The 25,211-nt window shown below is 44.9% G+C and overlaps 1 protein-coding gene across 3 annotated transcripts in view; it reads right to left on the bottom strand.

Moving 5' to 3' along the window:
- The window catches only part of ABCA1 (ATP binding cassette subfamily A member 1), a 147,660-nt gene that overhangs the window by 70,276 nt on the left and 52,173 nt on the right, over positions 1-25,211 (bottom strand). For all 3 annotated transcript variants that reach the window (XM_050761840.1, XM_050761838.1, XM_050761839.1), the window contains exons 6-7: positions 11,253-11,374; positions 7,765-7,941 (exon numbers count right to left, since the gene is read on the bottom strand). In XM_050761840.1, coding sequence (XP_050617797.1) covers positions 7,765-7,941; positions 11,253-11,374 — 299 coding nt within the window. The remainder of the gene's footprint in view (positions 1-7,764; positions 7,942-11,252; positions 11,375-25,211) is intronic.

The following is a 25,211-nucleotide window of genomic DNA, read 5'->3' as shown; positions in this document are numbered from 1 at the left end:
AGGAAGAATGCACAAATGCTTATTGTTATTATTTGAAAGCTCCCACCCACTTCCGCAAAATGTGTTAGTCACAACATACAACGTTTCCTAAAAGCATGACGTTCGGCGACTCCGGCCCCAGAAAGACAAAGGCTGTTGTGCCCCATTCTTTCTAGGTCTAAGAGATGGCTTCATTATATTCTTTCCATCCTCATTAGCTTATGAGTTAAGTCGAGAAGGACTGAAAAATTGTTTAAAAGCTATAAGCTGGCAAAGTCAATTTGGCTTTAATCTTTGAGATGGTGTCTTATTTCAACTCAGTATGTAGCACAGTTCTGGGCACTTAACAATTAGATACCCAGTAAGTGTTTCTAGAAGAAAAATGAAAAAGAAGGGAGAAGTGCATGAGTCATGGAGTAATGTGAGTTACTCCAAAAGATGGAGTAAAGTGAGTTCTGCTCCAAAGGCCATTAACATTCACAGAAATGCTCTGTTTCGTATTCACCTCATCAAGTCACTCAGCCTGTGGAGCCTTTAATGGCTCCCCTTGCTCTGAGAATGAGGCCCTATATCCTCACATGGCTTGTGAAGAAAGACCTGCCTCAGCCGATCTTTGCCCACCTCCGCAGCATCATATTTCATCATTCCTTCTCTCATCAAACTCCCCACAGCTGTATCTGCTCCATGCTGAACTATCTCGATTAGGTACAGTTCCCCTAAATGCCACCATCTCTTCCCTCTCCTCTCTGGACCAATGCATATACTATGTCCTCTACCAGGAACATTCTACTCCCTGTTCTTTACTTGGCTGACATCCATTCTTTAGGTCCCCATTTAGAGGATGCTTCTTTTCTGACTGGAAAGACCGCAGTAGGAGGCCCCATCAGGGCCTATATCGCACCCAGCCGAGGGTCTCCTGCTCCATACAGCAGCTGCTCCTTTCCTGGTCTGTCCCACCCATTCCCCAACCAGGACAGAAAAAGAGAGGACTGGACCTTGCACATGACTGCCTCCCTGGCCTAGAGCATGGCACTGATTAGGGCTCAATAAACGTTTGCTAAGTGAATGAATGTGTTTGTTAATCCATTATCACTGCACAAAATGAACACTGGAAGATAATATTACTAATGCATTAGGAGGCACAGCCAAATAGAAGTAGAAAACACATCTGTGCAATTAAAATGCAACTGAAAATATTTTCAATTTATAAAAATCTCATGTACATTCCAATTTTTCAGGAATTCTCTGACAAAATGAGAAGTGTATTCCACATACATTGGAATAATATTTTCAACACAATACACAATTTTGTTTTCCTCCTGGGAACGCATGTTACAATGTGTTCACTGAAACATTTCAAATGTCCTTTAAATGTCTTCATAAAGTAGACACAAATCTCTACTTCACTTTGCCCACATGCAAAATCCAACTCAGGCTGGGATTAGTATGTTTAAGTTCAAACTGAAAACAAGTAAACCACAAATCAAAGACTGTCACCACCCAGAAGTCATCGCTATCTCCTTCTGGTGATTTCTATGACAGTAAAGATTTCCTCTGGGAAACATTTTAATATTTTTTATTGAAATAGGAAATCATAAAACTACTTTTCTAAGGAACATTCTAATATTTTAATAAATAATTCAACAAGCTAAATATTAACTTTTAAATTAGATGTGTTTAAGGCATCCAAACACTTCATTTTTTGCTGTTTCTAAACATAAATACATCTACTACCACATAATTCAGAGGAAAAAATTAAACCTGTATCTTAGATATGGCAACAATTTTCAATGAAGAAATAGTATAACTGCGGTGAAAATGTCTGTATAAATGGAGTTGAGCAGTCATATTAACACATTGCTATATCTACCAGCTAGCGCTCTTCTTTTCCCATAAGAATTAGGTGAACACAGAGTCTGAAGAGTAAATCTACACAGTGTGTCATTCCACCAATGACCAACCGATGAGGATTACGGCTGCTTGCTGGGAGAAAGTAAGTAAACAGGTGGGCAGTAAAATCACACAAAGCCAAACAAAATCTGATACTTTCCGACAATGTCTGGGTTCCAGACAGGAGAACACGAAGAGCAGGTGTTCTCTCCTGCAAAAACCCACACAGACGCTTTAAGGACTGCATGTAACAAGTTGAAGTATCTAGCCCTAAAAAGCCATGAGGCTGAAGGTAGCAACGAGCCCCATCTGTATTCTGGGTCCTTGTCTAACAGTCAAGAGGAAGCTAAATAAAGACCCCTCAAGACAAGGATGACTTTGTTCACTCCTTATCCATCTGCTTCTTCGATCTATACACAGCCCAGCTGTGACATTACTTGTCTTCTGGGAGCCTCAGGGCACCCTCACTTTACCACCTTCTCTCATGAACCAAGATCCACCTTGGTGGGAATGTGCTGGGCACACTGGAAAACACGTGGACAGTTTCTGTGGAACCACTGGTTCCATGAAAACAATTTCCTTTTTTCCCCCACGTTACTGAGATGGAGATAAATCTGCATGCCCGGACTTCCAACCTTAAGGAGCACACACCATTTTCACATCACTGAGGCAATGGTGAGTCAAGGATAGAGCCCAAATCTAGCTCATTCAACCCAACATTCCTCCCACTACAGCCCACAGTGTCCACGTTGGCAAAGACTGCCTTGAGGGAGCTGGTCGAGAGGTCATCAGTGAAACTGGAACGATAGGACAGTTCTCACTCTGCAGACCCAGGACCTACGAAGAATTCCTCGAATTCCCAGACTCAGCCTTCAGCCTGGTTCTCAGTGTCCACTAGAATGAAAGCTCCAAGTGCATCACATCTGCCTTGTTCGTGGTTGAACTTCAGTGCCTAGAGCACGGCTGGTATAAAGCCGACATACAATAAACATTTGATGGATTTTTTCGATGAATGTCTCATACCTTGTTCAGAGATGTTCTGCTCCCAAAGTCACCTCTGTGTGGTTTGTACATTAAAAACTCTAATAGGTAACGCTTATTATGCTTTACAGTCACTTTCTGAATATGGGCAACAGAAAGTGGACAGCTGCAGAGGGGTCAATAAAAGCCAAAGGCACTGAGGGAACACTTCAAATACATGCTAAACTATTCCTTCCAGGCAAGAAAGCTGTAGCAGGCTGAATATCCCCCGCAAAGATGTCCACACCCGAATTCTGGAGTCTGTGAATATGCACATTTCATGGCAAATGTACTGTGTAGATGTAATTAAAGTTATGAACCTCAAAATTAGGAGATTATCCCGGATTATGTGAATGGGGCCAAACTGAACACCTGAGCCCTTAAAAGTAAAGAACTTTCTATGACTGGAGACAGTTCAGATGAGACAGGAGGCGTCAGAGATTTAAAGTGTGAGAGACATTCAACCCACTTGTGGGAGAGGGGTCACACGAAAAGCGTAAGAAGGAATGACGGCAACCTTTAGGAGCAAAAACCAGTCCCTGCTGACAGCCAGCAAGGAAATGGACTTCAGTCCTACAACTGCAGGGGACTGAATTCAGCTGATATCCTGGATAAGCTCCAAAGCAGATTCATCTTCAGAGCCCCCCTAAAAAACACAGCCCCACAAACACCTTGATATCAGCCCTGTGAGACTCTAAGAAGTAGACCTAGGTACGCTCTGCTGTACCCAGACTTCTGGCCTTGTGAAATAATAAATTTATGTGGTTATAAAATGCTAAGTATTTGGTGACTTGTTACAGTAGCAATAAAAAAAAATTAAAAATACAATCAGTGAGGACCCTGACAACAGAAGTAAATCAACCTCTCTGGCCAAAATTTGCTAGTCCACTACTATGGCTCCTTCCTGCAGTCCAAAACAGATTGGAGGTTTCTGTGGGACAGAAGAGTGGCCCTGTCCTCACTCTGGGAAAGGTACATGCTGCTTTAGGAAGGACCCAAGGGAAAGTTAGGAAAAGTTCACCTGCCCAGCACACCCTATAGCCAAATACACCTTGCTGAGCAGCCAGACAATAGAAGCTCCTGCCAGGTGGCCCTGAGCTCCTCCTAGAAGTTGTTAACTCAACAGTACAAATGCAATGAGCACTCCGTAACAAGTCTCCCTCATGACTAAGCGCATTTATCCCACAGATAATATTTCATACATCCACCTACCTTTGTTCTCATCAAAAGGGTATCTTTTGAGTTGAGTCCAGCTCCCAGAAAATACCTGACACATAATAAGAACTCAACAAATATTGCTCAATGCATGAGTAAGATTTTTAAGTAAAAAGCAGAGAACACCTAATGGAAACTGCTCTTAACCCCAGGGAACTTTAAAAACACAACAGCATTCTGAGATCCAGTATTAATCTTCACACAAGGTACAGACTAGGGCATAAATAAGAATCTTTGGGTGAAAAGCCTTGATGATATCTGAGCCAGAATGCAGTTTTTCATGGAAATATTCGCCAGGACCACTTTGCTTGGTATGATCTAACACTAATCTACAGAAGAAAACTTCCATCTCTTTTGAGACAGTCTCACTCTGTCACCCAGGCTGGAATGCAGTGGAGTGATCTCAGCTCACTGCAATCTCCACCTCCTGGGTTCAAGTGATTTTTGTGCCTCAGCCTCTGGAGTAGCTGGGATTACAGGTGTGTGCCACCATGCCTGCCCGACAAATTTTTGTATTTTTAGTAGAGAGGGGGTTTCACCATGTTGACCAGGCTGGTCTTGAACTCCTGGCCTCAAGTGATCCACCCATCTCAGCCCCTGCAACGTGCTGGGATTACAACAGACGTGAGCCACTGTGCCTGGCTGAAAACTTCTATCTTGAAGCAACTGTTTTCAAGGACATAATTTCTATTACTCACGTCAATTAAATTATCAACTTCTATTTATTGAGCACCTATTGTGTGCCAGGCCCCATGCCAGGCTCTTCATATGTATAACCAATAATCACAACAAAGCGTCAAATATATTAAGTGAATGTAGAAGAAGAGATAACTGAGGCTTACGGGGACTAAATAACTGATCCGACGTCAATGCTAGTAAAATATTCAAATGCGATACTCAAACCCAGATCCAGCAGACCCTCCCACACTGCCACACTTTCCCCATGTTGCCAAAACACTGCTTTCCAGAGCACCCAGATTCTGAAAGAGGCCCAGGAGAAAGTCACAATACCCTTGGCTGGAAACAGGGAAACACACACAGACACACACAAAAGAAGTAGATATGTTTCAAAATATGTCTCTTATGAAATTCCACTTTTGGTTCAGAAGCACATATTGAAGGAAGAGTTTCTCTCCCTGTCATGTTGGGCCTTGCATCTGCTTGCTGCTACTGCTGCTGTTCTTGGCGCAGTTAACTGCCCATGTGCAAGTTACCACATGTCACATCTATCTACGGTCACACATGTTGAAATTACAACCAAACAGCAATAGAAAAAGGCTGCTTAATATAAATCAAGTATCAGTCCCTGCATTCCAATTAAGGCCATGCTTAATTCAGTAAGTAAGAGTCACATTTCAAAATGTTTGGAAGTCATTTCATCCCAAAGGCTTCCTCAAAAATCATCTCTACACAAAACAATCCTGATAACTCATTCTATTCTAACTCAAGAGCCCCATTTTGAAGAGAGGTCTCTTGGTAACAGCAGAGGGGTAGAAGCAGAACCTGAGATGCTCCACAAACCCAAGCGATGTGCAGAAATCACCTGGTAGCAGCCACCTTAATCAACACTTGATCATAAACCAATGGATCCACAAGGCACAACCACAACACAGCAGGATGGGACGCAGTGTGGCTGATGGTTCTGAAGGTGCATTACCCTGCACTCTGTCATGCTGCTAATCCTCCCAGAGAGCTACTGTCAGGTTGAAACGTGAGCTGTTAACCGTCAGATGATGAGGGCTAAACAGTCATTCTACTATGAGTGTAATTCAGGCATTACGGGAGTGGAGGGATTTTACTGGGTTGTGTACACAATAGGTGTTTAAAGAGTAAACACAAATGGAATGAATGGGCACAGCACCAGAACAAATTATGACGTCTTCTAACAACACCCATCTTTTCCAAAATTTCCATCATTCCAACTGAAAGGGTGAGCATTCCGGTCGTGTAGTGAAGCAGCCCAAAACAGTCCAAGAAAATGGTTTCGTAATGAATTTTTTTACCATTCATAATAACCTTTGACCCTCTATGACTCGCAGCACAAAAAAGACCAACAGGCTGCAAACGTCTGCACAACTCAGCTTCCCTAACTTTTTAGGCCAGTTCCTTAGGATTGCAAAGATCCCCATAGAGAAATATACCTTAATTTAAATTATAACATGGGACCGGGCACGGTGACTCATGCCTTTAATCCCAACACTTTGGGAGGCCGAGGTGGGCAAATCACTTGAGCTCAGGAGTTCGAGACCAGCTGGGCAACGTAGTGAAACCCTATCTCTACTAAAAATGCAAAAAATAGCTGGCGTGGTGGCAGGCGCCTGTAGTCCCAGCTACTCAAAGGCTGAGGCATGAGAATCGCTTGAGCCTGAGGCGGAGGTTGCAGTGAGTCGAGATGGCACCACTGCACTCCAGCCTGGGCAACAGAGTGAGATGGATCTTAGCTCACTGCAACCTCCACCTCCCAGGCTCAAGCAATTCTCCTGCCTCAGCCTCCCGAGTAGCTGGAATTACAGGTACCCGCCATCATGCCGGGCTATTTTTTGTATTTTTGTAGAGACAGGGTTTCACCATGTTGGCCAGGCTGGTCTCGAACTCCTGACCTCACGTGATCTGCCCGCCTTGGACTCTGAAAGTACTGGGATTACAGGCATGAGCCACCACGCCTGGCCAATACAAAAACTTTTTGATTGTCAATCAAGGGTATGAATCCCGAGGTATGTTTCCAAGGTCACATTCTAGGGTATGATCTGGCAACAGGGTCCAGAAACTGAATATTCTTAATTCCCTGGGAAGACCAACTCTCTATAAAGAATTCGTGCTATACACAATCCAAGAGTATTACAATTTCATTTTATTATAATAAGGAACATCTCTTTCCAGAGACATTCTTCCTCCAGGAATCTTCCTCTGGTTTTCAGAGAATCTAGCTGGTGAGTGGAAAATCAGAATCTCGGATATTAAATTATGATGTTTGGGGTAAGGAGAGGAATTTCACCAGAGTTCTCAGAACACCTAGAGACATATTTGTTCTGGAACTATACAAAACACTCTGATCGCCAAACTGCTCAGGCTCACCTGCATTTTTTGGTTAAGAATGAATGGGTATTCTCACAGAGTGCTTCTCTGAACTATTGCTTCCTAGGCTGAAAAAACTTTGTTGGATTTTTTCCTTGCAATTTTATTACTAATTAAGCTAATTAGTGTGGTCTCATCTAATTCCAGGGCCTTCCAACTGTTGACAGCCCCACCATGTCATCTTTATGATGGGTTTTTAAACATAAATAGATATCCATCTTCCCATCAATGGTTTCAAGACTTTATTTTTTTAAATATGAAGAACCTGTTTTCAAAAGAACTCTTGCTTAGTATTATAATAGTAAAAACATGAAAATGCAGGTCTTCTCTGATGGAAATAAGCACAAAAAACTTTTGGCTTAAACTCAGCCACACCCAGCTTATTCCTCCCATTCACCCTTTGGGAGATGGCCCAAAAGTCTGAAAGAACACTAAGAACACTTGGAATACCACTGAACTAAATTATATCACAGACTCCCAGCCAGCCATACTTTTCTACAAAACAAAGTCATGTTGTCCAAGGAAAAACCTCACATTCCAAAAGCATTAGTGTTTGAAGTTTCTCCACTGAGCAAGTCTACTCACCAGGATTGGCTTCAGGATGTCCACGTTGGAATGAAGTACTTGCCCTGCTGCAGCCAGTTTCTCCCTTGGTAGGCCACAAAGCTCGGAAACTTCTTGGTCACCAAGTTGAATCACCTCTTCTGATTTTGATCCGTTGCACAGACTGGTCAAATGTAACTGGTAGCCTTGCAAAAATACCTGGAGGCATTTCATGCAAAGAGAGACAAGCACAACAGGATTATGAAGATCGGAAGCTGGGTCCTTGAAGTCTTTGGGAGAACTTCTTATCGATACAGCTTTGAAGATCTTAAAACAGGTACCATTGCAACAATCCAATGCATCAGGTCTCTTTACTGAACCTCAGAATGTGTCAAAGCACAAGGCACAATGACAGGACACTTAAAACCTGCAGGTTGCATTAACTCAATACCTCCCATACTCTTGTCCCTCTTGCAAAGAAAAATCCAGAGTCCAACTCATTTTCTTAAGAGTGGGACACATGATTTGGCAAATAGGAATCCAGAGTCTGAATTCCTGGAACCACTTTTATTAGAGGAACAACATCCTCACTATTTTGCAATTTATGTTGTCTTTAAGTAGTATTGGGCTGAAATATGGGGAGAAAGCATTTATGCTGTTTATCTGTAAGTATAGATACTTAACTAAGACACAGAACTATGTTCTAACAATTTCAGAATTTGGAATTCTCCATTTTACTTGCCCTAGAGCAGAGTGCCAGAAAGCCAGGCCTCGTATCATCTCATTGAGAGGCCAATTCTAAGTCATTCTTATATTTTCTTTATACCAAACCCACTAGAGAGCCTCTTCTTGGTCATATTTTACTTAACTGCCTTTCTGGGCCTCAACAATTCTTCTTCATACATGGTCTAATGGACCACAAGCTTTGAAAGAAGAAGAGCCTATTTATCGTGCTCACTTTGCATCTACAGTGCTGAAACATTATAGCCAGTATTTGTTGAATGAATGAACAATGCAGACTCTTTATTATACCATTACTAACTGCCCTGTTAGTTTAAATTGGTGCAGGCTGCTGTGCTTATAAAACCACCTAAGGTAAGCGATGGACCAAAAGCCTCTCAAAACCCATGTAGCTTCTGAAATACAGCAGAGCATTTGGCCTACCATGATTCCCATTAAGTTTTTGCTGACTGCCAGAGACACTCAAGCACACTTCAGTTCTACTTGTTTCTTTAACTGGTCCTTGCCACTAGGCTGTCAGCCTACAGTTAGCGTCTGTGTTTAAGAATACTGACAACAGGCCAGGTGCAGTGGCTTACGCCTGTAATCCCAGCACTTTGGGAGGCCGAGGCGGACGATCACCTGAGGTCAGGAGTTCAAGACCAGCCTGGCCAACCAACATGGAGAAACCCCGTCTCTACTAAAAATACAAAAATTAGCCAGGTGTGGTGGCGCATGCCTGTAATCCCAGCTACTCAGGAGGCTGAGGCAGGAGAATCACTTGAACCCGGGAGGTGGAGGTTGCAGTGAGCTGAGATCATGCCACGGCACTCCAGCCTGGGCAACAGAGCAAGACTCCAATTCAAAAAAAAAAAAAAAAAGAATACTAACAACAGAGGGCCTTTGTTGATGTTATCTTCTGCCTCTGCCCAATCATGCTTTGTTCCCTTTCCTTTCCTTACACAAGTACTGATCCCAAGAATTTTTCAATAAATGTCTTGTGTGCTCAAAAAAAAGAATACTGACAACACAGAAACTCCAAGGACCATTCAAGGACCATCTCCATGCTTAGGATGCCCCTTATTTTAAACTAATTAGATGTGACAGATATGAAATTGGAAGAGGGCAATGGAAATTATGCTAAATGCAACTACTTTCAAAAGCCTGATGCCTTTGGCCCCTCTCCTGACCACACAATTGGTAAACATAAGGCATATTTTCCTAGTTTCAGAAGGGCAAGCGGTAAGCACATTTTTCTAATTTTAAAAATTCTAGATCATGTGAAGCAAAAAGGTTATTTGCAAGAATAAACATTTCCACTACTTCTGCTTCTTGTAAAGACAAGCTAGTATGCAGACATGAGACAGGGGAGGAAGCAGTTCCCCTTTCTGCCAGAGAATATGCTCGAAAAGTATCTCTGAAAAATCAATAACCATGCAAGCTGGGTCTGGTGCTACCCATTGCACAAGAGCTGCCTAATAATGATGCCAGAGGAAGTTTTCTATGATTCTAAAGTTAAAATTCAACAAAAACACTAATATTATTTCCTGATTTTATAAAAATTCCTTTTTTTTTTTTTTTTTTTGAGATGGAGTCTCGCTCTGTCACCCAGGCTGGAGTGCCGCAACAAGATCTTGGCTCACTGCAACCTCTGCCTCCCAGGTTCAAATGACTCTCCTGTACTTCAGCCTCACAAGTAGCTGGGACTATAGGCGCATGCCACCATGCTTAGCTAATTTTTGTATTTTAAGTAGAGACGGGTTTTCCCATGTTGGCCACGGTGGTCTCGAACTCCTGACCTCTAGTGATCTGCCTCCCTTGGCTTCCCAAAGTGCTGGGATTATAGACGTGGGATTATAGACCTTTGAAGTGATCTCGCCCATCCTACCTGAGCTTTGCGACACTAGTCCATTCATTTCTGTCTCCCCAGTGCCGTCTCACAGAGCTAAAATTGGAGAGATTTAAAGCCTTATTCCCACAAGCTGCAGGGACTGATCTCCTATTTAATGCAAAGCAAGCAACGGTTCTCAACTCAGTGCCACTGCATCTGGCCCTGATTTTATAAAATTCTTAAAAGTCGGCCGGGCACGGTGGCTCATGCCTGTAATCCCAGCACTTTGGGAGGCCGAGGCGGGCAGATCACAAGGTCAGGAGATCGAGACCATCCTGGCTAACATGATGAAACCCCGTCTCTACAAAAAAATAGAAAAAATTAGCTGGGCTTGGTGGCGGGCGCCTGTAGTCCCAACTACTCAGGAGGCTGAGGCAGGAGAACGGCATGAACCCGGGAGGCGCAGCTTGCAATAAGCCAAGATCATGCCACTGCATTCCAGCCTGGGTGACAGAGCGAGACTCCATCTCAAAAAAAAAAAAAAAAAAACAAAAAATATTCTTAAAGTCTCCAAATATACCCTTATCTAAAGTCTCCTGTCTTCAATTTTTTAGACAGAGTTCCTCCAGATCAATAATCCTTAACCATGGTTATTGTCTCAGAACTGTGACTATTTTAAGTTTAACTCAACTTAAAATATATCCCTTGTAGGAGGAAGTCATCACAAATGCCAAGTGACAAGCCAGAAATCAATTTTATTTCAACCAGCTGGCCCATGACACCAGGTTGCATATTCCACTCCTGGATGGTCTGGCAATTCCTGCCTGAATAGGGAAGTAAAATTAAGTGAAGTTGAATTCGAACCACCTCCCTCCCCTTCACCACCATTACGAGGACAGGGGCTTATTCATTTCTTTCCAATAGCTGCACAACGTAATTGCCATCAGCCCCACTGAGGAAGCTGGAGGCGTCAGCTTACCTTGTGGAGAATGACATCAGCCCTCAGCATCTTGTCCACAGTAGACTTTGGGAGAGACAGGTTATGATACAGGAACCCAGAGAAGGTTTCATTGTCCACCAGGAAATCCTGAAGCTTCAAGTCTATTGAGAAATAGTGTTTCGTTTTTATTTAGTAAGTAACTCCAAAAAAAAAAAAAAAAGAAAAAAGTGGGCACAACGGGACAGTGGAGAAACATATCATAATATTGACGATCAACAGTCGCCTGGCTAAGCGCACACAGGAATGAGACAGGGGAGCATTGCCGTATCAAGAGAGGCATGAAAATATTGCTTTCTGGTAACATGTTGAGCCTCACCCAGCATGTGCTCCTCAACTCAAACAGTGCGATGGTGCCATTACACACACACACACACACACACACACACACACACAGCCTTTCCTTTTCTTTTTTTTAATTTTGAGATGAAGTCTCGCCCTGTCGCCCAGGTTGGAGTGCAATGGTGCGATCTTGGCTCACTGCAACCCCCACCTCCCGGGTTCAAGAGATTCTCCTGCCTCAGCCTCCCAAGTAGCTGGGATTACAGGTGTGCACCACCATGCCTGGCTAATTTTTTTTTTTTTTTTAATCTTTAGTACAGACGGGGTTTCACCATGTAGGCAGGCTGGTCTTGAACTCGTGACCTTGTGATCCACCTGTCTAGGCCTCCCAAAGTGCTGGGACTACAGGCGTGACCCACCACACCCAGCCTTCCTCGCTTTTCAAGCAAGAAGTCAAAACTTTGAAATGATCTCGCCCATCCCACCTGAGCTTTGTCACACTAGTCCTTTCATTCCCGTCTCCCCAGCGCCATCTCACAGAGTTAAAATTGGAGAGATTTAAAGCCTTATTCCCACAAGCTGCAGAGACTGATCTCCTACTTAATGCAAAGCAAGCAACGGTTCTCAAACTTAAGTATGCATCAGAATCACCTGGAGGGCTTGTTAAAATGCAAACTGCTGGGCCCCACCCCCAGAGTTTCCAATACAGCAGGCCTGGGATGTGACAGGAGAATCACTTACAGGTGATGCTGATGCTGCTGACCTGGAGACCATGTTTTGGCAAACACTGGCAGAGTGCATTATGCATATCAAAATGCCTTCACAGACATGGTCTCATTTTAATTCCAAACATAAAACATGTGATACAAAGCTCTAAAACCCAGGTCTGCCGGGCTTTAGGAAAACACATAAACATATATTTAAACCATCAGCCCTATTGAATGATTTGATTGCTAAAGGATTTCATACAGAATCTCTCTAAATAATAGGACCTCTTGGTACATTTAGAAAAGGCTTCAATCCAGTGCAGCAAAACAGAAAAAGCACCACTAAGAATCCAGAATTGTAGTCCCTAGAGTTGGAGGCTGTGTCTGGTGGCGTCACTGTGTACTTCATGTCATCTTTTTGAACCTCAGTTTCTTGATCTCCAAAATGAGAGGTTTCTGACCAGATGCTTGGTAGGAGCCCTATGACTCTGAAACAGTATAGTTTTCCCTGACTCATTTGACTGTCTACCTCTCCTCCTTCCAACCCACTCTCCTAACAGCCTAACTTCTTTGTAATAACGATGAAACCAGCTCATCAGGACCACACGAACTGAGTCCACAGGCCCAGGCACTAAGCAACCTCTAGAGGGCAAACTTTGCAAACTGAAATCATTTACTGGAAGAGAAACAGGTTTCATCTGAAAATGGGGCTACAGTGTGAGGCTTAATGAGGACAGGAGTTAATCCTCGGAGCTAAGAGGGTCACACGCAGAGATAAAGTAGCAGGAGGGCCTGACAGCCCAGCCAGTCTCTCATTAATGCTGCATGACCCAGGTGTATTCTGCTATAGGCAAACTTCAGTAATATTGAGTTATATAGACAGGACACATTGAGCAAGATTCACATCGCTAGAGAAATGATTCACTGCTACCCCTCTATGGCTAGCTCCTAGTCATCCCTCATGACAGCCAGTAGCTGTTCCTAGACCCAGTTAGTGTCCCTCAGAATCAGTGCTCCTGCAAACTGCTACGTACCTGATGCTTCCCATCACATATGACTGTACACTGTTACCATCGGGTTCTCTACTACAGCTGTCAAACCTCAGAGCACCTGAGCTTCATTTAGGGAGCATGCTAAAATGCAGTTTCTTGGGCCCAATCCCCAGAAATTCTGAAATAGTGGGTCTACAATGCAGAGACCACGAATCTACATTTTGAATAAGTATCCCTTGCACTTTTAATGTTCAGGGAGGGAGGTGTGGAAACAGAGTTTAAGGAACATTGTTTTACTTGCATGCTGCCTCCACCAGACTGTGCCTACAGGATAGGGAATATGTGTTCTCAGTACCACCAGTGCCCAGATCAGACCTGGCACAGAATTACTGCCCAGTGAAGGGTAGCTGAATACTAAATACTAGGAGATGGGATTAGGGCTGACAAGGTTCCAAAAGTATCTGAGCACCATCCCAGGAGATTTCCTTTTAGCTGATCAGGTCCAGGAAGAGCCCAGGGATGTCAGGACCATCCCCAGGCCACACCCCAGGAGTGAACAGGATGGCTAACCACTAGAACTGCCTTCCCAGGAACAGCAAGCGACATCCGGGGTCACTTTCTGTTCTTGGGAGAACTAGGAAGGAAGGTGTAAGCTGGTGGCTTCAGCTGAGGACTGGTGTGAAAAGGTAGACACTGATCACTGTACAACCGTGGACAAAGCACCACCCTGGGAATCAGAAACCTGGGTTCTATATCCATTTATTTGTCGGGTCATTTCATGTAGTTGTGCCTCCACTGCCTTACCTATAAAATGAAGGGTCAAAAAAGGCCTCTGTGAAACCTCAACAGAAACAGAATACAGGTATTAGCTAACGCTCACTGACTAGGTGGGCCATAGAGTCCTCCTGAGCAGAGCCAGAGCAATACATCATATTACACCAGGGAACTTCGAAACAGCTCCCTCCTTCCTAAGCAGGGTGGCAGAAGTGTGGGAGGGTGACCCAGGCCACCCTTGCAATGGGCCTAGGTCATCCTGCAACACTCTCCAGACCAGTGAGTGTGCTCAGCATGTTTATAAGACTATTCTGTTCCGAAGATGAGAACATCTGGATGTGATCAAGCTCCAACCTCCTATCAGTGAATCCCCCGATAAGACATAAGAACCCAGAGGCTGATTAAACAGTCAACAACCCTTGGCTGTGCACGTGCGTGGTATGGTAGGTTCGCTGGGTGGGGAAGCAGCAGGGAGGGCCAAAGATCCTCAGCTACAAAGAACTTGCAACCTGATCACGTGGAAATCCACCCGTGTAGGCTTCGAGTCACGCACTAGCACCAACCTGTGTGAAAACAGGAAGGCAACATGGTGTAGTATACTGGTTCTCAAACATGACTGCCTGTTAGACTCAGCTGGGGGCTTCACAAAAATCCCAAAGCCCAGGCCACACCATGGAGCAACTAATGAGAACTGCTAGGGTAAGACCCAGGCATCAGAATTTAATAAAACTTGACTGGGCACGGTGGCTCACACCTGTAATCCCAGCACTTGGGGAGGCCCGAGGTGGGCGGATCCCTTGAGGTCAGGAGTTCGAGATCAGCCTGGTGAAACCCCGTCTCTATTAAACATATCAAAATTAGCTGAGTGTGGTGGTGGGTACCTGTAATCCCAGCTACTTGGGAGGCTGAGGCAGGAGAATCACTTGAACCTGGGAGGCGGAGGTTGCACTGAGCAGAGATTGCACCATTGCACTCCAGCCTGGGTGACAGAGCGAGACTCTGTCTCCAAAAAAGAATTTAATAAAACTTATCAGGTGATTCCAATCAAGTCTGAGAAACAATGATGTGGAGGAAACATCAGGGTTTGGGACCAGAAAAACCTCAATTTGATGCCGTACTCCACTGTGAAATAGCTGTGTGATTGTGAGGAAGTGACTTTACCTCCCTGAGCACAAATTCTCTTACCAATTAAGTGAAGGTAATAGTATCCACATTTCAAAGATATGAAGACCAGAGATATTCATCATGGTAGGTGCTCAATATATGGTAATAATTTGTGATTACCAAAAAGATTCTTTCATTCAACTCTACCACTGTACTACACTGCCATTTATAGAAAAGATGGAACACAGTCCCTGCCTTTGAGGAACTTTCAAGGCTGAAAGGGGAGATAAAGAGGCAAATCAATTCAAGAAGGCAGAAGGAAGGATAAGAAAGCCAAAAGGAGACAGTAAATGGAAGCGCTGGCCCAAGATGAGGTTTATCTGTAAGTGCTTTATGGGGAGCAACCAGACTGGAGCCAAGTTCTGGAAAAGGACAGAGTCAAAAATCACTGGGAGCTGTGGCTGGACAGGAAGGGGCAAGACCTCTCATGATGACAATGACCAGGGCATTTTGTGGTCATAATGCTATGCACATAGTAGATTCTCAACAAATGAATAAACAAGCAGATAATCAGAGGGGAGATTTCTCAAAACCTCAGATTTGGGTGGTAGGAAGGGGAGAAAAAAGGAGGGGGTGAGGACAGAGTACAGTGGCTTTGTACCTGCTGGTCTCAGTCTTCTCCACTATGTTGCTGGCAGGAAAATGGGTGAAAAGCCAAGAATATCTAGAAAGTCAGATGTCTGAAACGTACCTTCTCCTCTGACCTCATCCTCATGACATGGTCCATGAGTCACCTCCTCCAGGAAGCCTGCCCGGGCCTTCCCACCCTCAAGCTGGGTTAAGAGCTGGCTCTTTTTTGTGACTTTCTTTTTTTTTTTTGAGACAGAGTTTTGCTCTTTCACCTCGTGTGAAGTGGCCTGCTCTTGGCTCACTGCAACCTCCACCACCTAGGTTCAAGCAATTCTCCTGCCTTGGCCTCCCAAGTAGTTGGAATTACAGGTGCCCACCATCACACCCAACTAATTTTTTTTTTTTTTTTTTTTTTGTATTTTTAGTAGAGACAGGGTTTCGCCATGTTGGCCAGGCTGGTCTTGAACTCCTGACCTCAGGTGATCCACCCACCTTGGCCTCCCAAAGTGCTAGGATTACAGGTGTGAGCCACCGCGCCCAGCGTTTTGTGACTCTTTTGTGCCCAATATCCTATGTTTCCCACTAGTACCACACAGATCAAGCTGCAGTCACCGTGATATATCCTGCCCCCAGAAGAACAGAAACTCCTTGAGGGCCAGAATTTGTATTTCCAAAGCCAGCAGTGCCTGGCACAGAGGAGGCACTCAGTGAATTGGATGAATGAATGAATGGATGAATGGATGAACTAATAAATGAATGAATACAAATGAGTGAATAAATTAATGACTTGATGTGATTTGGGGAATTGCCAATTGCAGAGAAGTAAATTCACCTTGCAGTGAGTTAGGGAAAAGATGAAGCAGGACATGAACTTGAAACAAACCAGGTGAAGAGGACGCAAGAGTTCCGCTAAGCCCACTCAGCTGCGTCAGCCCAGGTCAACAGGACAGAGGAAGGCTGAGTTAATTAAATGATAAAATGGAGATGACAACGGCATCCGCCTCATTGGGCTGAGCTAGGTGTTAAATGAGAAAATGTACCTGCAGACCTAGTATAATCCAGGCAATGAGTAAGGTACCAGGTAAAGGATGGCTAATATCTTCATTTTCAGGAATGACTGATCTGAACAGATTTGTGGCTAATTTAACCGTAAAGCATATTCAGAATAGACAAGACACAGAAGTGGCTTTGGCAGCTAAGCTGAGATGTTGAATTTGTGATCTAACGTATGCACATGTGTGTATGTGTGTGCATATGTATGTGTGTATTACAATACATATTAGCCTGGCTGAGTTCCTAAGACAGAGTTATTGAGTTCTTTCTGCTGATACTATCTATAAGGTAAAGGAAAGGTTGAAGCTGACTGACTTGTCTATTCATAACTTTATAAAAGAATAAATAAATCTAATATTTTACAGGGAATCACCAGGAATGATCATATCTGCCAGTCACTGGAAGGACAGATATAGGTGGAAGGTGACCTGGACAAAAGACCAATCATTCCACACAAGACAGGGAATACTTCCTGAACAGGATAGTCATTTAGCCATTTAACTTTGGCCAACGAGTTAATGCAGACCCGGATTTTATAATCAGTAAAATGTGTGGGTTGGAGAAGATGATCTCTGAGATCTTCTCAACCTGACATTGAAAGGAACACAGGGCAAAACAAAATCAGCGCTGGATGCAGCATCGGAGGGTCTGAATTCAAGAGTCAGCTCTGCCATTTCCTGACTGTGTAATCATGAAGCTTACTTTCCCCCTTATTTAAATCTCCTTAAGCCTCAGTTTCCTTGGATATAAAATGAGGCTAATACAGCACTTTGGGAAGCCGAGATGGGCGGATCAACTGAGGTTGGGAGTTCGAGACCAGCCTGACCAACATGAAGAAACCCCATCTCTACTAAAAATACAAAATTAGCCGGGTGTGGTGGTGCATGCCTGTAATCCCAGCCACTCGGGAGGCTGAGGCAGGAGAATTGCTTGAACCTGGGAGGCAGAGGTTGCAGTGAGCTGAGATCGCGCCATTGCAATCCTGCCTGGGCAACAAGAGTGACACTCTGTCTCAAAAAAAAAAAAAAAAAGAAAAAGGGGGCTGATAACATTCACAGGTTGTTGCGCAAACCAAAGATCAAGAACGTGAACGTGCTCTTTCAGGGGAAAAAGCTGACTTGCTGCTCCAAGTGTTTGCTCGGGTAACTGGAAGGTATGACCTCTGTCACAGGATGCGGAGCTGGGCTACTGCTGCCAGCAGAAAAGAAAGTCACTATCCAGCAGAAGGTCAGGAGAGCTCTCCCACCACAGTCTCTTCAATACAGAGCAAAATACTCGATCTGCTGAGCTCAGCCTCCTTGGTTTTGCCTGGAGGAGCAGTGGCCTACCAACTAGCCAAGAGCTTCGCTGTGTGCACCATAAAGTGGGGCAAAGGAAAGGAAAAAGCACAAAGCACAGGTGAAATGTGTGTTTGTGGGCTGGGGAAGAAACGAGGCAGAACCCTCAGTTTCTTGCCACACATCTAAGCCTCTGGGACCAAGCTGAGGAACGCACTTGCACGTGCAGGCGGAGGGGTGTGATGTGGGGTGGGGGCGAGGTCCTGCTTTCCCAGCCATTCAGTGTTCCTTCAGTTCTCTGAGCATAGAGGACCAGGAAGGTGGGAGGAGGGAAGAGAGGGAGGAAAGGGGTTAGGCTGTCTGCGGGGAGGCAAGAGAAGAAGGAGGAGAGGAGAGGAGGGAGGGCAGCTCAGGAAGGCGGAGGAGGGAAGCCGTTTGCTGAGCTGAGCTGAGCGGAGCCAGACGGGGTTACTCTCGGTCAGTGCCCTCCAGTCCCCAGCTCGGGTTTCAAGATCTCTGTCTTCTCTTTTGCTCAACATGAAAAGGAACCAAAGCAATCAGCTGCTTTAGAAGTGGGTGGAGGAGGCAAATGAAAAAACAGAAGTAGGGAAAATCGCATCAGTATCCCAGGTCCAGATGTCTTCTTCAATGGACCCCCTGGGGTGGGGGTGGGGGTGGGGTGGGGGTCTCCCAGCCTGCTAGGAGCTGTCAACTGGGCAGGGCCTGGGAGGGGGAGGCAAATTCTAACTCGTGGTTTTAATCACACTGAGTTTGTCCAGCCTTATAAATAAGACCTTGAAACTTCTCTGCTACACAAGGGCTAGTAACAAATACAGTCCAGTGGCTTTATGGTATTTTTTAGTGTTTTGTTTTCCTGATGCTCTGCTGTCTTCTTGAAGAACAGATGCTGCCTGCTTCACCAATAGCTGAGCACTCTCTGGGAAGACCAGGTTGGTGGGTGCTCAGGAGAAGGGGTGAGGCAGGGTGATGCAGCTGCTCCTTCAGGTGACTCCTTAGGGCAGGGGAGAGTAGGCCAGGGGTGTGTGGTGCACGCAGCCTAAGGACACCCATGCTGTTCATCCCAGCCTGGGCTTTCCAACCCAGGAGATGCTTCCTTCTCTACAGAGAAGGCTTGCCAAGGGATACCAAGACAGACCTGAAAAAACTCAGTTCCAGAAATTTCCAGTTATATGACCTTGGGAAAGTCAGTTAGGCTCTCTGAGGGCCCCTATAAAACGGCTTGAGGGAGTGGCTCCAGTTCCTTCTGCCAGTTGAGGAAATGCTGTTTGTCCCCTCCTAAGAATGCAGCAACAAGGCACCATCCTGGAAGCAGAGAGCAGCCCTCACCAGACACCAAACCTGCCCACACCTTGATTTTGGATTTCCCAGCCTCCAGAACTGTGAGAAGTAAATTTCTACTGTGTATAAATTACCCACTCTCAAGAATTTTCTTCTAGCAGCACAAACAGAATAAGACAATACCCACGTCTTACTGAGAAGAGGGAAGGTGGGAGAGGTTACTGGAAGCCCCTAGAATGAGGGTTGAAGACCCTGAATGTAACAAGTCCCCCAAAGAGCCAGTGCAGCCCCAGAGGGAAAGGATGTCCTGGTCACACTGGCCAGGGCGTGGAAGGACACAGTCAGGCTGGCTTGGAAGCTCAGAAGGAAGTGGAAGATAACACTAAGACATAACATTGACCCAAATGAATTTTGGATCTGAACAGAAAGAGAAGAAGAAACAAAGAACCAACATCAGAAAAAGAAAGAAGATAGCTGAGAAGAAAACTCTGCCTGAAGACCAGAGAGGCAGAAAGACGAGAGGACACGTGGAAGACAAAAGGAGTGAAGAGAAGGTAAGAGATAGAAAGTATGAAGAAACAGAGTCCAGAATCAGGAAAGACTACATCAAACAGAAGAGGCAGAGAGAAAAAGAAAAGAGAGTTTGAGGCATTGAGGGGCCAGAAAAAAGGGGCCAGACACTTCAACCACCACACAACATGGGACTAGAATCAGCCTGCATGGCCCTGAGAAATCCAGGCACAAAGAGAATGGAAAAAAGATGAGTTTACAAGTTAGGGATGAGATCCTTCCTAAGGCTGGTCTAAGGAAGAATTAACATGCACAATGTATAAATAGTTTAATTTTTTTCTAACTTTTAAAATTAACGGGCTGGACGCAGTGACTCAAGCCTGTAATCCCAGCACTTTGGGAGGCCCAGACAGGCGGATTACGAGGTCAGGAGATCGAGACCATCCTGGCTAACCCGGTGAAACCCCATCTCTACTAAAAAATACAAAAAACTAGCCGGGCGAGGTGGCAGGCACCTGTAGTCCCAGCTACTCGGGAGGCTGAGGCAGGAGAATGGCATAAACCCGGGAGGTGGAGCTTGCAGTGAGCTGAGATCCGGCCACTGCACTCCAGCCCTAGCGACAGAGCGAGACTCTATCTCAAAAATAAATAAATAAATAAATAAATAAATAAATAAATAAATAAATATTAACAAAATGTATTAAGGGACATAGTAGTGCTTTGTGGGCATAGAAAAGTGACTCATATTTACTAAGCATTAGGCACACTATTAGCATTATTTTCCAGAATCTTTAAGAACAGCTTGTAAACAAAGGTATTATTATTATTCCCATTTTTCAAATGAGGAAACAGATCTGGAGAATATCTTGCTCAGAGTCATAGAACAAACAAGTGGTAAATTTGAACCCAGACAGCTTTGGCTGCAAAACTTTGGTTCTTTCCACTATATCAGCAATGTAATGATATGTTTTAAAAATGCTTCATCATGATTTTGGCCTCAAAAGCTGGGGATGGCACCTATGCTTCCTAATGTTGGAATAAGCAACATGGCAGCATAGTGTGGGGAGAAAATGCTGAGCCTGGGAGTCAGACAGACCCCGATTCAATGTACAGCTTTACTCTGTAATCTTGGACAACAGATATTACCCTTTTGAGCCTCAGTTTCCTCACCAATGAAATGGAGATAATAATACCAATTTGCCCCTGCTAGTGCTGTTTGAAGCCTTCAATGTAATAATATATGAAAAGTGCAAAATGGCATCATTATCCAGTGCAACTCAGTCTGTTGAACAGTGTCACTGAGATTGCCTTTTGGTGCCTCAACGCAAGAGTGACTAGAGGACCAGAAATGGGAAAGCTTTCAATGAGAAACAAACTGGACTCCCAAATTGCTCTTTGCCACCCACAGAATAAATAAACCTTATGTTGGAAAAGCAGGAGACATGCAACACTGTTCTTGATGTTAAGAATTCAAAACCTTTTAAAGGCAGTCTGATATTTGTGGGGGTTCATGCTGTTCTGTAATCGAATGCAATTGTGTTTTCTATTCGTGTCTGAGTAAAGCTGACCTTTGATTTGATTTAGTTCAAGCAATATTTCAACATTGCAGTGGAGCATTGCACCCCACCCCCACCTGCTTACAGCCCAGCTGAGGCCAGGCCCTTGCCCTGGATGGAAATCAAGGACCTGGTTTCTGAGATGCAGCCTGGCTTTGACAGGTCTGGGAAAACTCATGGTACGTGGAAAGGTTTCAAAACATATAATTCTAAGGCCTCAAATCAAAACTTTTGACAAGTGCATACATATAGAATGTGAATTGCAATCACCTAAAGATTTCAAAGAATTTCCATTTTGATGACATTATGTTGACACGTGTGTCACCAGATCTCCCAACAAGATGACACACTGGGGGTCCACAAGGACAGAAAATATAGTCTGAGGCTGCAACCTCAACTTTAGCAGCTGCCTGAATGGGTGAGGGGGTTCAGGCGGAAAATGAGAAGTGACTGTGAGTCACAGGTTGTTCTTTCTAGATGGGCCTTGGGAAACATTCCAACAGTGCCTGAAGACAGGAAGGGGAGTGAATCCGGCATTTCTTTCCAAAGCCCTCTTGTCTCCTTTCTCATCCCAGCGAGTCCATACCCCATGTCCTGTGACTTTAGGGAAGCTTCTGGCTACCCAGAGCTGCTCTCTTTAGGATATAACAACAGAGCATGAGAAACTGGAATTCTGGTCTTACTACTGCTGCTTGCCAGCTGTGCTTTCTTCGGCAAGTTACTTGGCCTCTCTGAACTTCAGCTCCTTCATGTGAGTATCCCCTACATTTTACGATGATTGTGAAAAAGCAGTGAGCTAAAGAACAAGCCTGGTACCTATGCTGGGCCAGGCACTGTAGTAAGTGCTTCCCCTTATTAGTCCATTAATTTGCCACGACAGTCCTGAGGGAGGTACTACTGTTATACCATTTTGAGGAAACTGAGGCACAGAGATGTATGGAATTATCCATGGTTACACAGCTGATAAGCATCAAGCCAAGATTTGAACCTAGAGCAATCTGGCTGCCAAGTCTGTTCTCTTAACACCAAATTGTATTTCCCAGGGAATATTTACAAGACGTTAATTTTCTACCCACTTCCTTCAACTCCCTGCCACAGCCAACTATCTTGCCATGTCACCAAAGCCACCCTGCTCCCTGGAGCTCATATCTTTTTGATTTTCAAAAATCAAACCAGAATCAAAGGTCCAGAATCAAACCCCACTGAGTCCTTAGTACTATCAGTAAATCCGACAGCCAGAGAGGCATGACCTTTTTCCCTAAGTAAAATCCAGTATAACCCCGGGGACTAACTTCCAAAAAGTATTAGTCACAGCCATATCACAAAGGTCAAACAGGCCGGGCATGGTGGCTCACACCTGTAATCCCAGCACTTTGGGAGGCTGACGCACCTGACGTCAGGAGTTTAACATGACAAACATGGTCAGGAGTTCAACTGGTCAACACGGCATAAACCCCGTCTCTACTAAAAAATATAAAAATTAGGCAGGCATGGTGGCTAGTGCCTGTAATCCTAGCTATTCAGGAGGCTGAGGCAGGAAAAATTGATTAAACCCAGGAGGCAGAGGTTGCAGTGAGCCAAGATCGTGCCACTGCACTCACGCCAGCCTGGGTGACAGAGTGGGACTCCGTCTCAAAAAAAAAAAAAGGCCAGGCGCAGTGGTTCATGCCTGTAATCTCAGTACTTTGGGAGGCTGAGGTAGGTGGATCACGAGGTCAGGAGTTCGAGACCGGCCTGACCAACATGGTGAAACCCCGTCTCTACTAAAAATACAAAAATCAGCAGGGTGTGGTGGCACACGCCTGTTATCCCAGCTACTCAGGAGGCTGAGGCAGGAGAATCACTTGAATCCGGGAGGCAGAGGTTGCAGTGAGCTGAGATCGCACCACTGCACTCCAGCCTATGCGACCGAGCAAGACTCCATCTCAAAAAAAAAAAAAAAAAAAAAGAAAGAAACAAAAAAGAAAAAGAAAGGCCAAACAAGCCAGATTCATGCCATGAACATAAGGGAAGTGGCAGCTGAGCCACTGACTCCACACAAAAGTCTGGCTGAAGGGAGAGAGAAACTCCAGACCCAAGTCAGGATGGCAGGCTGCTGCCCCGGATCTCTCTGCCAGTCCTGTCCCTTGCCGCCCCTTGACCTCAACAAGTGATATGTCCTCCAAAGGGGTCATCTCCAGCCCAGTGACAAAACGTCCAAAGATATTTTTTATCTTTTCCTGGCAAAATCCTTATAAGCTCCAGAGAGCTTCATATCCTTAAAAACAAATATTTCAGAAGCCCCAAATCAGGAGCCATACCAGGCCAGTTGCAGCCCTAGTCCTCACTGGAGAAGGCAAGATAAGGAACTCCAGGCCATGGAAGAGAACCATGTATGTTGTACGCTATCCAACTCAAATCATCACAGTTCTCACGCAGAGTGCCATTCACACGGACTGCAGTATGTATGTACCCCCAGAAACGGCTTGTCAGCCCTAGGAACAGCTTGAAAGCCACCCCTACCTGTTCTAGCCAAATTCAGCAGGTCTAGAAAATGACCTTTGCGGTCCCACACAGCACTCACTGGGCTTCTGGAGTTAAAAGGTACTGGTGTGGCCGTAACTTCGGACAGGGCAAGACACCTGCAGAGCTAAGATCTTGACTCAGAAGTTGCTGAGTTCCATGTACAGTAGAGAGAGAGGCTACCTGGCTTCCAGCCACACCACAGAATCCACAGCCCTGCCCACACCACTGGGGTCATGCCAGCTATAAAAAGATGGAGAACTTCCCCAGGTGCCCCACAAGTCTAGGTTCTGTTTCCAGACCAGCGCAAGCAATGGCAAGGCTAAGGGATTGGCTATGGGGGATGTAGCAGTGGACAAGGGCCTCGCTAAATGTGGAAACGGGAAACAGAGGGGAGCTGGGGAACTTCTCAGAGGGGATGTAAGGATGGCCTACCACAGGAAGGCAAGAGGCTTCAGCTCCAGCATATGCACTTCCCAACTATGAGCCAAGGAGGACGTCCCAACCACTGTAAGGAGGTACCTGCTCAAGAGCGGACTGTGTGCACAGTGCAACTTGGAGTTGAAGGAGAGTCTGTAGTCAAGATTTCAGGATGTGGGAGAGGAACAGGCCTTGGGACCAAGTGGATGTCTGAGCAGAAATGTTCAGTAGGAAGCAGGCTAATGGACCCATTAGGTATCACTAAGCAATACATTTTAAGTAGCTGAAAAGGAAATATACAGTAAAAATAAGACAGCAAAGGGTCCTCTTCTTCTCCAGCCCAGCCATGATTCTCAGCAGCAACAACCCCATCAGAAAGGCCTTAGCTTGGGTCAGTCTGCTTCTCACCCCACCTGAGAATGCCAGATTCACCAGAGAGGGGGCACAGCGATGGCAGGTGGCTTGGAATGGGGAGTGAGGATGACTCCAGGGCAAGGGAAGAAGCTTTGGAAGGGGAGCAGTGCTTCTTGGCCCACCATGCCCTGGCAGGAGCAGATGCAGATGGGGGCCTGAGGCTGACACAAGTTGGTAGGGGGCTCTCTTTTAAAATATATATATATATATATACATATATATATATTTTTTTTAAATCCTACTTTTGCAAACTTTATAAAAACATACCGCTGTGTAAACATATTGCTAAGACCCCCAGAGAGGACCTTGAAAATGAAAGGGGCTATGAAAAATAAAATATTTTTAGCTTCCCAGTAAATCTACTTAAGGCCTCTGGGTTCATGGCTGCCCTTCTAGTAAAGTTCTGGGAGGCAATTTTGTG

The sequence above is a fragment of the Macaca thibetana genome, chromosome 15, assembly GCF_024542745.1.
Source record: "Macaca thibetana thibetana isolate TM-01 chromosome 15, ASM2454274v1, whole genome shotgun sequence".
NCBI classification, from domain to species: domain Eukaryota; kingdom Metazoa; phylum Chordata; class Mammalia; order Primates; family Cercopithecidae; genus Macaca; species Macaca thibetana.
The sequence above is the reverse complement of the archived record's forward strand: the minus strand, read 5'-3'. Positions and strand labels throughout refer to the sequence as shown.